Source organism: Lineus longissimus, chromosome 19, assembly GCF_910592395.1.
Source record: "Lineus longissimus chromosome 19, tnLinLong1.2, whole genome shotgun sequence".
NCBI lineage: Eukaryota > Metazoa > Nemertea > Pilidiophora > Heteronemertea > Lineidae > Lineus > Lineus longissimus.
The window spans coordinates 2,704,984-2,721,585 of record NC_088326.1 but is presented as its reverse complement, the minus strand read 5'-3'; the positions used below and the strand labels follow the sequence as shown (position 1 = coordinate 2,721,585).

Below are 16,602 nucleotides of genomic sequence, written 5' to 3'. Positions count from 1 at the left end.
ACACAGGGGCATCTCAGAATATCGATATTCAAAAAACTTCGGTGCCAGCACGGTCCATATGTTTCAGTGCTGGTCAAGGTCCTGGCTATTGGACATCGTCAACATCAAAGCAGATCTCGACATAAGTTGTTCATGACGCATACAAGTCAATTGTTAATGGATGATGCAACCTACAATAACAATGGCCTTGTGATACACAACGTGGAATCCTTATGTGGAGATGTGGCTCAAGTGAGCGAACGATACGTAAAAACAAAATACACAAGACTTTTTTAATTTTAGGATAATGTATTCAGTCATAAAGAGAAGGGTTTTTCATTGTCATGTTATTGTGACAGCACATGAACATGCATTGCAAACAGAATGTATTTTGGCTGACCTTTACACCCGTTTCCTGAATAGAATCTACCAATACGCATTACCTAGAAGAGTCTACACAGAGAAATGGGGGTGAAAAGGTGAAGAGAATGAACCAACCGTTGATGCATTTTTCTGGTTCTGCCATGAAAATTGCTTCAGTCATCCGCTGAATTTGACCTTGCAGTAAATGTAAGTAGTGAAAGCCTAAAACGTGCCAATTTTTTTACAAAACACAGAGAAGCGGTACAAATTCCACACAGAGAACCTTAGCCTGTTTGCTATCCCTCAAAGGACTGAAGTGAGCTTTGCAACAAAATCTGAAAATTTCCAAATTGAACTGGTAACTTCACAAATTTGGTAACGAATGTACAAGATTATGTTAAAAAAACTAACCATTGGCATTTATGTTGAACAGATGCTAGTCTTCTAAGAACTCTAGACATTTTCAGGCCACTTTTAGGCACTTTCTTTACCGCGTGAGAACTCCCTTGCATCAGCCCTTTTCAGGAATAGAAAACTATTTTACAGGCAAACCAGCCATATGCCAATTGTTCCATGAATCACTGAGAGCACTGTACAATGAAAAAGTGTGACTTGCAAGGCCAACTTCTAAGTTCTATTTCATTCTATTGTGTTGTTGAAAGGATTGAGTAAGGAATTTTGATGAAATGCAGACTAGTTTATTGGAAATTTGTCCCCGTTTTCACAAAGTGACTGACTTATGAGCAAAAAATTCATTTTCAGAAATGACAACTTGGATCTTTCAGAACACATCTAGCATTGAAACACACACTGAAACTGAGTATGATCTTGCGGCACACTTTATTCCAACATCAGCAGAACCATGATTACACACACTTGCAGAATGGTCACTTAGTGAAAACAGCAACGAATCTTTGAATTTTAATCGTAAATGCACTGGATAGAAAACAAGCATGACAATTGCTAAAAACGTAAAGGAGATCACTCAAGATAAGAAAATAAGTACACTAAATTTCTGTTAGGTTTATAATTGTGTATGAAATATTGTTATTCGATTATATTGTGCCCATTTACATACAAATTTACTTAAAGAATACACAGTTTACAATTGCGCGGCGCCTTAATATACAATGTAGTTTGTTCTTTATCAAACAGGAATCAAAGATTTACCACGCTGATGGAGTTGTTAAGGAGAACTACAACCGTCAACTGCAAACCGCGTGCCATACAGCTTCGGGAGTAAATTCAGTGACATTTTTTTACGAAAAGTGATGTTAATGTTATCTGTAACCAAAAAAAACAACGTTAGAAATTGTTAGTCTTGTACCAAGCATAAAAGAAGGTAAACCAATTGATCTGTACAATTCAAATTGATTATTAGCTCTCCTAAGGTTAGAAGAGAGACTAGGTGAAATTCTCAGGTTTCCAAGAATGACTTCTTGCATAAGGTTTGTTATTTTTTCTGACCACCTTAATCTAACCCAGGAGAGCACTCAAAATGGCACTAGTAAAACAAAAGACCCATGTGATAAAAGAAAGTAAAACCTAGGAATCTAAACTAAAAATGCTAAAACCATTTATAGATAACCACTTAAATTTAAACCGGGGGTAAACCACTGCTGTAAATTGTGACAAAATGCTTTCAAAATGCAACTGACCTATTGTATAGGAACGAAGTAAAACGGTTTGTACATGTAATGTAAAATCAGGACTAGAGAGGCCAACAACTGGTAAAGAAGCACATAGCAAAGCTGTCAACTGTAGATTTCAATATTTGCCGAGGAACCACTATCTTCACTACACTCTTAACGCTCACTAAAGCTTTGACGGTGTCTTTCACAGCAATATTACTGACACAATGCCACATGATCGGTATTTTGGCTACCGTAGTGTATGTTATGACACACCGGACTGAAATATTAGTGAAGTGGTAAATTCTTTGACAACATTTTCCAAGAGTTCTAGTACCTTTCCGCTTAAGATTAACAATATCTGCGGAACGAAGATTTTGAAATGGGTGTAAACTCGTCTTTTTCTAACTCAAAGACAGGTAACATTTTAAAACCGAACGTATTTACAGTACAGCACATTTAAAACAGCACCGTGAAAAAGGAACGTAACTAACTCCGAAAGCACATTTCTTTTGTTTTCATCCAGGGCATAGTTGATACCCAATTTCACCAAGAAATGGCACTCGACTTTTTGGTGATTTCGCACAGAAAATGAAATATTTGAACAATATGTTATATTTCATCTTCAACTTCAAAGTCCAAACTATCTAGAAATGCTTACTTTGCCATAATTGGACAAAGTATGACCAAGTCCAGGCCATTTGAAGCGAATTGCTGAAAAGTTTAGCAGCCATTTGTATGTAGTGACATTTTTGGTGAAATTGAGTAGAAACTTGGGCATTCTGACGATAAGGTAATACAAATATATGTACATGTACATGTACTGTTAATAACCGAAGCAATATTATCTAACGCGCTAATGACAGATGCAAATGACATTTCAAAAACAAAGCAAGTCTGATCTATTTTATATGGAATCAACCTACAGAACTTAATCGACACATTACATTTTCCCTGTCCCTACATCTACCATGAAATCAATTTCGTATTGCCTCTAGGGGGCTATTCAAACCTGTACACCCAAAATTACCGGAATGAACTCTTCTAATGCAATGACTGGAAGAGTCTATTTTGGGAAATAGGGGTGTTTTTGCAACGATGGACAACCAGACAGGAACTTTCGTCGGAACTGACCAACCAAAACTTGAGTCCACAACAGTGTAATGACATGTGATGGAGCGCAAAATATGTTGAGAAAATGATGCGTAGTTTTCATGAAGAACATGGGAGTTTTCCAATAATCGTCAGAATGGCGGCCAATGAATACAATAACACCTGACGAAGCCAATAGGCATTGAACTTGGCTGTCCTAATGCATTTTCCATTAGCCTAAATCTGGTACTTGCCCAATTTCTGGAATCGGTAAATGACCAACTTTTTGTACTGGCAAATAGAATCGTACATCAAAACTGGGTGTTTTTTATCTAAACTGACCAAGCCATTCTTACAATCATGGTCGAAACTTAAAAAGTACAGGAGGCATTCTAAACACACTTTGATAACAATCGCATAACTTCTTATAAAAGCTACGAAGCAGAGGCTTGAAATAATGCTCATACGCATCGAAGGTTACGATCGTCCTTACTTTAATCAAATTCTAGCGATTCTTTTCATATCTCTTTGAATGACCAAAAACAGAATGACCCAACCCCTTGAGTTTTGCAAAATAAATGGATATACATTATCACCTAACACAGTTTAAAAAGGAGAATATTACTAGTAAGGGTATTCTTCATAAATTTCACAAACTGTAAGGTATTTGTTCAATGTAAGTCATGTCATCATAGGTACAACGTAGTGTACACAAAACTTAGCTTTTCTTGAATTTCCTAAATCTACATTCATTAGGTTAAATATGATTTCTACAGGGGGTCCCAAAAAACTGCACAGGAGTAGCACAGTTTATTGCACGAGGTCGAGGAGATTAGAACGTTAAATAGATCTGTGGTAACCTCGAGGACGCAGGAGTTTGAAAATTTTGACTTCATCAGAAAGAGGAAGAACGCTGGAGCTGGCAATGATGATGATGATGGAGGCCCCAGAGTTGACTGCTCCGACTCCACAAGGAAAGTGGCCCAGCAGACAAAGTCACTCGAAAACCAAAAAAACACCAGGTTATAGCTGTGAATATCTGTGAATTCCCCGGTCAGGTCAGGCTGGCTACCTGCCACTGGTAGCCCTGTAATCCAGTGCCACCTGTCTCAGGTGGGTGACTAGAAATCAAGGTTACTAGTCACTCAGGGCGGATGAGCTCGTCATAGGGTCAACGGCCGACTAGCTTTCCCCTAGCATTGCCTAGCGGAAACTATGTCTCCCAGGTTACTAGACACACATGTGACTGGTCACCTAGGAGTAACTGGGTAGTCTGGGCTCTTCAGCCGGGTTATGGCAACCAGACTAGGAGACGGAAACTCCGATATAAAACCTGACCGAAGACGGAGCGCACCGGCCATACTGGCGTCTAACCGGATACGCACGCATTTACAACCTAAAAAAAAAAAAAAAATGCTGTGAATATCTTAAAGCTAACTTTCCTAACCAACCCCTTGCATCCTGTTGTTACTAAAGGTCAACGAATTGAACCAAACTCACTGTGCTCCATGCAAGCGTGCGTGCTACTCCTGCCACTAGTTCCAGTTTGCAAAGCAGGGTGCGCTATCTGGCTGTTGCCGCGATGCAGTCTGGAGTAAAAACTAATTTGACAAATTAATATTTAAATATCTGACTAGCTGAAATCAGGATTAGATCAAATTAGAAAATTTGACCAAAATCTGACACCGATCATTCACCGTTAATACGCAGAGTGCGATACAATTTTTTTCGTATCACGGCAACAGAAGATAGCTCCCCTATCAGCCAAAGCTAAAGTTGTCCACATATAAGTTGCCGATATAGATCATATTATACACAGATGTCTTGTCATTTCCACCCGAACACTTTTGTGCCGCATACCGACGATCCCTGATAACTATTTCGACTGATTTTCTGAGAAATATTTTCAGCAATTTCACAATACCCATCAACTCCATTTCAAGGTGTATGCAATACTTATGCATGGTTTTGTTTTCGAGATTACACCTATTTTGGCATCGGACAAATTTCCAAATACATACGTTTTTACATTCTGTCTATGCAGCTGCTTAATATTCAATCGGCGCAATTTTTCACGAAATCATCTTTTCTTTCATGTACGCGTTTTCGAAACATTGCCATCATCAATTCTTTACATGTACATTATTTTGAAATATTCCTAGTTTTCAGCAATATCAGCCTTTAGCTAACAGAAGTCCCAGCATGACAATACATTATGAACAAAGTCCATGTAGAAATTGCAGAATGTTCACTATGTAAAAAAATGTCCAAAGCTTTCTGCGCACTCCAAGCGACTTGTGATTTCTCTTCCTCTTTTTAGCAATACCCTACATATTCAAGGATTCCAAGTATTCAGCGACCGCACTGACTGCTTTGTTAGCATTTCCTTGCTGGCCTCCCTCTGGACAATGGGCAATCACAATAGCTGAAGAAGAGAAATGCCATATTACGAATTAAGAAAAAATATCGGAAAATGCATCTTTAAAGTCTTTTTGGCACACCCAGGAGCGCCGTGGGTTATCCAACCCTCAATCAAGGGGTTTGACCTAGTCTAAACACCTTCAAAACAGTCATGGAAGACACTGATTATCACGACGCCAGGCCTTTCAATTACGTGGAGACCTCTACACCATGTATTTTTTTAGCCTATTTTGGGGGACATGTTTTTTTGCTTTTTAGCTTAATTTTGGGACATTTCATCGTGACAATTTGCCTGAACAGCGTCGCATAAATCAAAGTTAGTGACTGATGTCACCACATACACCTGAAAATCATAATTTTTAGGGTAAAACTATAAAATTAGGCCATTTGGATGAGATTTGGTTATGTTAGGGGTCAAAAAACGCTTCAGGGAGTCATATTATTAAAAAAAAAAAAAAAAAAATATAGACCTAATTTGGGGACATCCTGTACGGCCTACACCGTTATACGGTGTAGGAATCATGTAATTGAGAGGCCTGTCTTAACACCTCCAAAACAGTCATGGAAGACACTGATGATCACGACGCGTACCTGTTTTTGAAGACTGTATAGTCACTGCACCACACTCCTTTCTCTTGCCCAAAACAAGTTTACCATCTTCTTCTCTTAAGAATTGGTACTTTGTTTTGCCTAAATGTATGCCGCCACTTTGTAACGGGGTGAAATTTTTACTCTTCATACATTGGGCTAGGTTAGGACCTTCTGAACCGACTAATTCAAAATTCTGAAAAGAGAAGGAGAAGAGTTTCATTATAAGCAGCATAAGTAATATGACTTTCTAACTATAAGCAACATAAGTAACACCACTTTCCAACTGATCAGAAGAAAACTGAGAGGAGTAGACTGCGTATACTTAGGTCTGGTTAACTGCCCTTCTAAAATGGGTAGATGGGTATACTTGATTCTTGTCCTGACTAACAAGCGCGAGCTCACTCTCCACTTACATTGGGATTGGCAGATGTAGTCCACGGTGCACCGTTTTCAAGACCAATTATACATGCCTTGTCTACGTTAGATGTACCTGTAACAACGAGAGACAGTGAGTGAGGGGTATTTATATACATTGTAGCAATATCAATCTTGTTTTTTTATGTAACCAATTACTATGAGGAGACTTGCTGTACATTTTTGTAGGTTGATAACTGCTCATTTTCCAAAATCTCTGTCCTCACTTCAACATTTCTGAAAGATCCACAACTTACCAATTGCATCCTTGCTCTGTGCAATTATATTATCAATGTATGAATCCCAACTCATTTTGACTGTTACTATTTATCTGCAACAAAACAAACAAGCATTAGGAATGAGCAAGGCAATCAGCTCATTATTTCAAGCTGACCTCAATTCACCGGTCATTCAATTGATGCCAAGTCACCAAACAATTGTACAGTAACAGCACGTTAGGGCAAATTACAGTAGAACCTCTCTATTAAGGACACCCTTGGGACTGACAAGTGCTGTCCTTAATAGAGAGGTATCCAGATTAGAGAGGTCAAATTGAATGGAAACCACCAATGTGGGACAAAACCTAGTGTCCTTAATTGAGAGGTGTCCGTTAATGGAGGTTCCATTGTATCTCCAATTTGCACTGCATGTTGCAAGCAGCTTGTTCTGACCCCCTCTCCCCCACAAAAAATATCAATTATCTTCTTCCAATGCAAGCACATCTTGACAAACAAGACTTCAAGACCGCAATGCTCTTCACATTACAATCACTGCAACATGGGCATTAGCATCACAGTCGCAGTCACCATGGACACAGAATGAATGAATGAATGAAATCAACTTTTATATAGCGCCTTTCCCACTGCATACAATTACAATGTTCAAAAGCGCTCATCACACTCCGAAATGTTCTTGGAATAGGACAGTTTTCAAGTTCTTTTTGAAAGTGTTCGAGTCACAGGTGCAGCCAGGAATGCAGGGCAGTCTTAGAGCAGGAATCAAGACAGGTTTTCCAGTGTGAGTGTCAGTGATTTTGAGTGAAGAACTTCAAGAAGATTGACAGAAGATTTAGAAGGTCTCTCAGTCTCATAAGTCGCATATGCTTGGATGCAGAAATATATAAAGCGTCCTTTTCACACAAAATACATGTCAATACACAGGAGAAAGACTGAAAAGAGCATAGCATATCATGTTGCCTTAACGAAGGGATGAATCCCTTATGAATGAGTAATCCTCATGATGAGGGGAGGGGGTCTGGCAGCTGACAAATGGGGAGTGGCAGGATGTTCGAAACTGACAAGTGACATCTTAACACACGAGGAGGTTAAAAAAGCAACATAATTACTTTGGAAGGACAGAATGAAACAGGAATAGCAAAGGTAACATTTAGGTACTCAAATACGACAATATTAGTCTGCAGGTGAAGCGAAATTACAACAGTGAAGGTGAACCTCATTTCCCAAATCCCATTCTGGTAGGGGCTACGTCAAATATGGCCGTTCCACACTTCCCGGGTCACGGACTGTCTGCAATGTTTCGATGCGTTTTCCAACGATCTGTTCAAGATATTTACAATGATTTTAAAATCTCCTGATGGTAGTAGTATTCATGTGTCTGTCACTTCATTTTTGGAGCTTATTATACCGAACTTACCACGTTTTTGTATAAAATTCCACACCGGTTTTCACGCGACTTGCTCCCGGAATATGGCGGATGCTGAACAGGAAGGAGAATTCGCTGACACACCGGCATCCAGAATTCATGAATAACACACATAATTGGCCACCAATAAACTCCCTATTAGACATATGACAATACATATAAGTGGAGAATCATCGTACCTTCGTAAAAGATACCTCAATTGCTCCATATTCCTGAAATTCGCAAGACAACGGGGATTAAAGAGTATAATTTTGTATAAAATGTGGAAGGGCTGGTATCTGGCCCCCGGAAACCACACCCTTGATGAGGCATGAGTCTGAAAGTGATTATTGAGTAATAATAAGCATGAATGCTGAGATCATAGCAATGCATCAAGAGAATTTATATTTTATATCTTCTGATTGAAGTAACAGTCCAAGGAGACCATTGAAAAAATACTGCATGAGAATTATTCATTGCCCAAATCATTAAAGAGATTTCTTGATGAAAATAAATAATTTTGTGCTGAAAGTATGACACTACTGAAGTTATTTGCCAGAATCTGCTGCGGGACTCTTGAAACAAAAATTTTCAAAAAATGTTCACTGAAAAATTGCCAAAAGTATAGCCTTATAATATATGAATACTTGTGGCTTCTGGCTTTGCCTCGAATCTTGTATGAAAAGCCAGTGAAGAAACCAGTTGACCAAATTACCTCCCTGCCCCCCGGCCCCCCGGCCCCCGTTCCCCTCCCCTTCATTAGGTCAGCTGAGCAGCTGAACCATGGACCTCTTGTTCATTAGTGCTTATTTAGATTTTTCGTTCCGATCCAGAAGTTCGTATTTTTTGATCGCCCACTGAAAGCGTCAACATGGCGGATCGTGGGAGCGAAGTTCATCCAGATCTCCAAAAAGAACGTCAAAAAGCGACATTTAGTTCATATTTGTTGACAAATTTTCTTGATGGATCGGAAGAAAAGACGAAGAGGCGTCGATACATTGGTATGTCACATTGAACAACTATATTTTTCCGCTTAAATTTGCTCATTACTGCTTGTAGTTTGTTGTGTACTGTAAAGTGGTGTTACCATTTGTCGGATGGGTTTAGTGTGTTACCTTTTCTCGGACTCCTTTTTGATGGTTAATTTTTGCACAATTCTATCATGACAGCTTAACACAACTCTCTGATTGCAAAAGAGTCTAAGAAACTTGAGCATTAGGTCTTCTATGACTTGGTTAAAGGCCAACACAGCTCGCTGGGAATAGAAAATGATACTTTTAAAGTGTGTTGATCATTGATTGAATTTGATGCTTAGAAATATCGGTCTAATATTTGTAGAGAAGCTCGCAATCGACGATCCAGAACTGCAGCATAAGCCAACATGTTTCCTAACACGCCCAGAAGCTTTGGACCTTCAGCTGAAGAAAGCAAGTCGTATGGTTCTGATGATACATGAACATGACCTCTTTGACCCTTACGAGAAAGCAATGTTTAAAAGGTGAGTTTTGGTGTCTCACCAAAGTTTTAGTTAAGATTTATATATCAAGCACTGCATCACCTTAACGGGGTATGCCGTTCGTATTCAATCGTAGGTCAGGGGCGTCTTGGCAGTGTTCTGGTGGCCCCTTGTTCAGCTTAGCACCCCAGTAAGCTGCGTATAGTAGTTGGATTGGAAATCTCTGCGACGTACCCATGCAATATCACACTAACCATGCTTATTTCATGCCGCTTCCATGGTTTTGGAACTCTTTTAAAGTGTGAGCTCTTTTGTTTGTTTGCAGGGTGGTTAGCCCCCATGAGTCGCAGCCCTTCAACCTCCATGACCTGATGTTCCTCCCGACCCTCCTGAACCAAGGCACCCAGGAACAGCAAGAGAAATGGATGGAAAAAGCAATGACGTATGAAATCGTTTGCACGTATGCTCAGACCGAAATGGGTCATGGAACTTTCCTGCGAGGTTTGGAGACCACTGCGACCTATGACCCTGAAACGGAAGAGTTTGTTTTGGAGATGCCTACGTTGACGGCTACAAAGTGGTGGCCAGGGAATTGTAAGTTGTAGTTATTTATCAATAATGCCTTTGGGGCATTGTTTTAAGATGTACGGACTGAGAGACAAGACAGTTATGATATTAATTCGCTTGGTACCAGCAAAACTATGACCAGCGCTTCGTGGTGCTGACTGTCACTGACAAGTGTGTTGTGAAAAAGACATGACGTTGTCTCTGCTCTCAGCTCTGTGTGTGTGGGAGCCAGAGAAGCGAACATGATCCCCTGATTTCCTTACTGACTGTTACCACCTGACTCTAACCTTGAAAATTAATTTTGCAGTGGGAAAAACAACCAACCATGCCCTAGTCCTAGCCCAGTTATACACACAAGGCAAATGTCATGGTTTACATGCGTTTGTCGTTCAGATCCGAGACTTCAAAACATGGCAGCCATTGCCTGGCGTGACTGTCGGGGATATCGGCCCAAAGTTAGGTTACGCCTCAATGGATAATGGTTTCCTTCGACTTGACAAAGTGCGCGTTCCTCGGGATCACATGCTGATGAAACATGGCCAGGTATGGAGACAATTTTGATATTTCAGTACTTGAATGTTTTTTTCAGTGGGGAAAGTGTCCAATCACGCCTTAGTTTTGGCACAGTTATACTCGCAGGGGCAGTGTCATGGCCTCCACGTGTTCATTGTCCAAACGCGCCACTTGGCAACACATAAGCCAATGCCTGGCGTAACAATTGGCGATATCGGGCCTAAGTTCGGTTTTGCGCCGAATGATAACGGTTTCCTGCATTTTGACAAAGTGCGCATTCCAAGGGATCACATGTTTATGAAACTTGGTCAGGTAGGACGCATTTTTCTGGCTTGACCCTTTCCCAACCTTGTTTGCATCCTGTGTGCAACCCCAGGCCAGAATTTCCATTGTGTTGCCAAGTTACAAAACCTTGTAAACAAAATAGTAGCCAGGTAACTGCTTGTTCTTCCCATTCAGCTTTGTGAAAACCATCTTAGAGTGTGGTATTTGCTGTGTGTGGTATAAATTCTTTCTGAGGGAGTTGAGCATGTAGTGCATTACTCTGACTGTAAATGCTATTGTATTGGCCTATAATTATGCAGACTAGAAGCACTTGTGTAAAATGATTTGATAAGTTCAAAATATAACTTAACACGAACGTATATAATAACCCGATTACCACTCAAGCAACTGATTACAAAAGTGAGACAACTTTGAACTCCTCAAGTTTTTAATACCAACTGATAGCTGTTATTCTTTATCATGTACAGTAGAACCTCTCTATTAAGGACACCCTCGGGACTGACAAGTGCTGTACTTAATAGAGAGGTGTACTGATTAGAGAGGTCAAATTGAATGGAAATAACCAATTTGGGACCAAAACTAGTGTCCTTAATACAGAGGTTGTCCTTATTAGAGAGGTGTCCGCTAAGAGATGTTCTACTGTACATGTCCTTAAAGTTAGAACAGCATTGAAATGTTCCATTTATTGAACTCAACAATTGACAATGTGAATGTCATCATGATTCTAACATTGCATGGGTAGCCATTTGGGTGACATTGTCCTTTGTTAATAGGGTGACCCCATTTAATACTGTGTTCCAGATACATGTATTGAACTGAGATATGACCTTGTCATATGCGTTTGACATCACATCGTCAAAAAAGTGCAAAAATAAAATACTTCCAAAATTCAGCCGTTTAGATTAGAATATTACTGGATCGAACTAAATTTTAAAAAATGAATTTGAGGATATTGTATCCAGAAAGTCTGCAGATTAGCCATGTCATGAAATTTTGCTCACTCAATATAGCCACAAAAAAGAATATGAACAGGCACAGTGTGCTCTACCCAATACTGAGTTGTAGTATGTTATATTTCAGTTACATAAAGATGGCACCTACGTTACAAAATCGAAAAACTCCAAGTTGACGTATGGTACCATGTTATTGGTACGTGCGGTAATCACGAGGTTCATGAGCCAGTGTCTCGCAGAGGCAGCCACCATAGCCATACGGTACAGCGCCATTAGGAAACAATCGGAAATTAAGCCAGGGCAAGTATTTCATAATTGAAAAGCTTGGAGCTTCCTTTAAACGTCTGTTTTGCAGAATGACCCGCCCATAGTCACAATGTAGAGGTTCACATGCCTGCCTTGCATTGACTTAATGCGACGCAGTGTTCGAAGGTTTTGGGCTTCCTTTTTGGGTCACCCTGTATTCTAAAAAACCATTGATACGGCTTTATAGCTATTCAAAACTTTTCCTCTTTTCTCCAGGACTGAGGCGTTTATCCTCGACTATCAAACCCAGCAGTACAATCTGTTCCCTGTCCTTGCCACGGCATATGCGTTCCGTTTCACAGGGGTACACGTGGTGGACATGTTCTTCAAGATTCAAGATGACATCAACTTAGGGAACCTGGAGTCCCTCCCTGAGGTAATTGAGTTTCATCATGGGTTTTTTGAAGGAACTTGATTTCCTGGCTCGTCACAGTTCTTCAGATGAGATGTAAAAGGAGTTCCGTGAATCTGGTTTCTATGTCAGGACAAGCAATAGATTCCTTCATGTCAGAAACATAAGTTTAAACATAGTTTGCGTGGACTCTACTGCAAACTTTCCCAAAATAGTAGTCCGAAATCTTCCCTTTGTTATATTTTAGCTGCATGCTGTGTCTGCTGCTGCGAAAGCTTTCACAAGTTGGGTCGGTAGTTCGATGATCGAGACATGTCGCTTGTCTTGTGGCGGCCATGGTTACTCACATGCTAGCGGCCTGCCGAAGATTTACGCGGATGCCACTCCGGCTTGTACGTACGAGGGAGAGAATACTGTCATGATGCTTCAGACAGCGAGGTGAGGGCATCTGTTTTGATATCAGTCAACTTTCTGGACAACTCTCAGTCGAATTACCTTTGTATAATGCACAGTAACGTCACATGCAAGCCAGTATTGAGACAATGTATGCCTGAATATCATGTCTGGATATGATGCAGGCAGACGCCTACTGGTCATCCTATGACTAGGATTATGGTGTTCCACCAATATGATTGCTGTGAGGTGCTCCTGTGACCTCTTTGCCAGCGTCTCAAGGCCAGCAGTCAAAACTAGTGGCACTTTTCCCAGCCATTGTTGGTGGGCAGTGTGATTTTCTCATGGAATGGAATATCAGAGTATCAACCCCCAACTTAACTTTTTTAACTTTAAGAGTGAGATCGTTCCCCTTCTTTCCACAGACTGCTAAAGAAGTACCACATGCGAGCCACAAACGGCGAACACATTCCCGGCTTCATGGCCTACCTCAGCGCCCCAAGAACAACACGCTCGTCCATCGATAAGAACCTTCGTCTCGAGGACCTGCTAGCGCTGTACAAGCATCGGGCGCATGCGTGCGTGGATGAGGCCATGGCGCGCTTTGCGACAGTCTGCAAGACACATTCCGAGTTTGATGCGTGGAATTTATCATCGGTGCTACTAGTCAAGGCTGCTACGGTAAGTCGTCTTGATTTCAGTATGTAAGCGCATTTTTCCGATTTTCAGGAAACCCTCCCCTGTAATTCATGCTTGTTAGACGAGGAATACTGACCACACCACCTTGACCTTGACAACAAAGCTCTTGGGCTTTGATGTTACCAGAAGCAGTCTGTTTTGTGTGCATCTCAAGAATTCCAAATGCAGAAGAAGATGTAGAGGAAGAACATCGAACTTGAAGAATTAGGCCTAGGGATTTTTTACCCATAATCATGATAATTGTTATGCTTTCCTCATTTCAGGTCCATTGTCATTATTTCATAGTCTACAACTTTGTGGATGTCTTGCCTACTCTGGAAGACTCCCTCAAACCTGTGTTGTCAGCTCTTTGTCGTCTTTACGCCGTTCATGGTATCCTGGAAAACTCAGGTGATTTTATCAAGGTCAGTGGTGCATTCATTCTATTTTTATCAAGGTCAATCATGCATTTATCCGTCATAGAAGAGCATTCCTCACCGAATGAGAAGACACTTTTTTGTTGAAGTTGAGCAAAGATCTGCTTGTTCTATCTGTTTTCAGACTTGAACTTCAGTGAAATGTAACTTATTCAGTGAAATGTACCTTTTTCAGAATGGTTACCTCACGCCCAGTCAACTCGCCATGCTACAGAACGCCATGTACGATCTCCTCGGTGAGATTCGGCCTAATGCCGTCGCTTTAGTTGATGCGTTCGACATTCCCGACAGGATATTGGACAGTGTGCTGGGGTGCTATGATGGCCAGGTCTACGAGAAACTCTACAAGTGGGCCCAGCAGTCGACACTAAATCAAGAAGAGGTATGTCTAGGTTATGAGATGCATAGAGTTCAAAAATGGGTTAATACAGGGTTTTGGCAAACCAGGATGAGGTTTGTAGGTTATGAGATGCATAGAGTTAAAAAATCGGACAATAGGAACAACAGAGAATTTTGCACTTGCATTTTGTATCATTTTTTATTCATTTTTCATAAGCCTGTATGTCTGTACAGGTGTTTACAATATATACACAGAATGTCGTCTGCACAAGTCTTTGGTTTACCTGTGTCGCTTGCTCTACTCTTGTTGTGGGTCATGCTAAAACATGGACTTGTTTTCTTTGCAGGTGCCACCTGGGATTTTCAAGTTCATGAAGCCAATGGTCGAGGAACTGAAGGCAAAGTTATGATCCTAATGATATCGGGATATTCAAATAGACTCTGTCAAATTTTTATAGGCCGACCACTCTTAATATCTGCGCAAACGTGTATACTCCATATACGCGAACGATGACCGTTAATATTTGGCATGAAATCTGGTGCCATTTGTGATGCTGAAAGGCTGGATGTCGTCCTGGGTGCCGACAAATGGTACCCAGGTTCGAGATCGACTGGACAATAAGCACCCTTCTTTTTGCCTGGGTGCTGTTTGTCTAGTGTAATGGCACCCAGGGTGCCTATTGTCTAGTCGATCTCGAACCTGGGTACCATTTGTCGGCACCCAGGACGACATCCACCCTTTCAGCATTTGTGATCCATCACAGCAGAATCAGGCGCATGTCGCTCTGAGCTTGGCAGTTCGAGATGGACTGGTTGTTCATTTCACTGTTGTCTGCCTTTCGTGAAATCTTGAGTATATCAATTGCTTCCATTATCTCCTGGTGTCACTTACTTAGGCATATCTTCTGTGCAACAACGCGCCTCCTTTTGCTGTGACTGATCCAATTGATCTTGTTGCTGCCGTTCTCGCCTCCTGTTCTTTTTAGTAGAGTCTGTTCTATGGTGCAATTTATGGACTTTTGTGATTGTAGATGTGCGTGTGCAAGTGTTACATCAGGTGTCATTCAGGGTGTGGTGTGCTCTGTTAAGATGTGACAGTTGTAACACTTCTATGTCTTAGTATATCAATGTGCTGTTCGCAATCATGCTGAATTGATCAAAATCTGTATAATTTGCATGTTTGTAAATCTAATTTATTGCTTGATAAGTGGATACATAACATAGGTGGAGCCACAATCCTATCAGGAGATTGTGCATCACTGCTGGGGCCCTCTGGCTACACCTATGTATAAGATATCTTTGAGATGTCGGTATTGTCTTTTGGTGAATGGGTTGGCAAACCTTAGTTCAATTTGTCGAATTAAGAATGTTCCTAAATTTTATTCTTGTGCTATGTCCTTTTCTATGTCGATGTCATATCATTCCAAATGCATCGTCAAGCTATTTCAGTATTAAAAATTATGTACTGGCCAGTTATATCAATCTATTTGTTTACATTTGCATGTAATATTTTAATCGCTTATACATATGAATGGGTATTTATTGTTAAGAGTGTTACGATTAATTTTAATTAATTTTAACAAATCTCGCTTGCAATATTGCATTGATGTTAATTTATAAGTGCATAGGCCTTGTCAGGTGGAAATAAATTGTTGATTTACGAGGCCAGGAGGAAGTATACGTCATTTCCCCCAGCCTCGTCTTCGCCACAGTGATCTATATTTTTAGATCAATGCCCGCTGGAATTGGAAGCTTCTAAACAAATATGATATTTTTTCTGCCAGACTAAATGTTTTAGGGCCTGCCGACACTTCATCAGCCCTATAAATCAACAATTTAAATACCCGCTTTCCAACTTTTCGCTATCGGCTAACTCAGGTTGAGCTAATGTTCTGACCCAGAACCTCGGTTTTGAGTCTACATTTTAGCTCAAACCCCTTGTCTCAGCTTAACAATGAAGTACATAGACCTGCCTGCTGTGTTACATGTAATTCCTTATGGAATAAATCAAGGTTCAAATGATAATACGTGTTATGTTATCTTATGGGCTGGACTTGGGTCGATCCAAAGAGTGTTGTCCACGGACATGGGATGAGCATTCCATTACACGCCATCAGCAGTTAATTACAGGCAGTATACATCTGGCCAATACTTGCAGAAGCATTGTCTACTCGCAAAAACCCTGCTGAAA

At 40.6% G+C, this 16,602-nt stretch overlaps 2 protein-coding genes across 2 annotated transcripts; one reads left to right on the top strand and one right to left on the bottom strand.

The window, feature by feature from the left end:
- Positions 1–401: 401 nt before the first annotated feature.
- Positions 402–8,233, bottom strand: LOC135502755 (profilin-like). The gene is made up of 5 exons (XM_064795808.1): positions 8,145–8,233; positions 6,749–6,822; positions 6,491–6,567; positions 6,078–6,270; positions 402–5,490 (listed from the first exon to the last, which is right to left on the bottom strand). Exons 2-5 carry the CDS (start codon positions 6,801–6,803, stop codon positions 5,393–5,395), a joined length of 423 nt encoding a protein of 140 aa, XP_064651878.1. The 5' UTR covers positions 6,804–6,822; positions 8,145–8,233; the 3' UTR covers positions 402–5,392.
- Positions 8,234–8,976: 743 nt separating this feature from the next.
- LOC135502773 (peroxisomal acyl-coenzyme A oxidase 1-like) lies at positions 8,977–16,436 on the top strand. Its single transcript, XM_064795869.1, has 11 exons — positions 8,977–9,133; positions 9,471–9,630; positions 9,914–10,182; positions 10,463–10,698; positions 12,034–12,206; positions 12,429–12,588; positions 12,812–13,002; positions 13,383–13,638; positions 13,920–14,060; positions 14,248–14,454; positions 14,759–16,436. The coding sequence occupies exons 1-11, from the start codon at positions 9,004–9,006 to the stop codon at positions 14,819–14,821; spliced, it is 1,986 nt and encodes a 661-aa protein (XP_064651939.1). The 5' UTR covers positions 8,977–9,003; the 3' UTR covers positions 14,822–16,436.
- Positions 16,437–16,602: the final 166 nt, after the last annotated feature.

Coding starts and splice junctions, on each gene's coding strand:
- LOC135502773 (XM_064795869.1), top strand. CDS start 9,004: ATGGCGGATCGTGGGAGCGAAGTTCATCCAGATCTCCAAAAAGAACGT. Junction 9,134..9,470: donor GAAGAGGCGTCGATACATTG/GTATGTCACATT, acceptor TAATATTTGTAG/AGAAGCTCGCAATCGACGAT. Junction 12,589..12,811: donor ACCTGGAGTCCCTCCCTGAG/GTAATTGAGTTT, acceptor GTTATATTTTAG/CTGCATGCTGTGTCTGCTGC.
- LOC135502755 (XM_064795808.1), bottom strand. CDS start 6,803: ATGAGTTGGGATTCATACATTGATAATATAATTGCACAGAGCAAGGAT. Junction 6,568..6,748: donor ACAGAGCAAGGATGCAATTG/GTAAGTTGTGGA, acceptor TCGTTGTTACAG/GTACATCTAACGTAGACAAG. Junction 6,271..6,490: donor CTACATCTGCCAATCCCAAT/GTAAGTGGAGAG, acceptor TTCTCTTTTCAG/AATTTTGAATTAGTCGGTTC.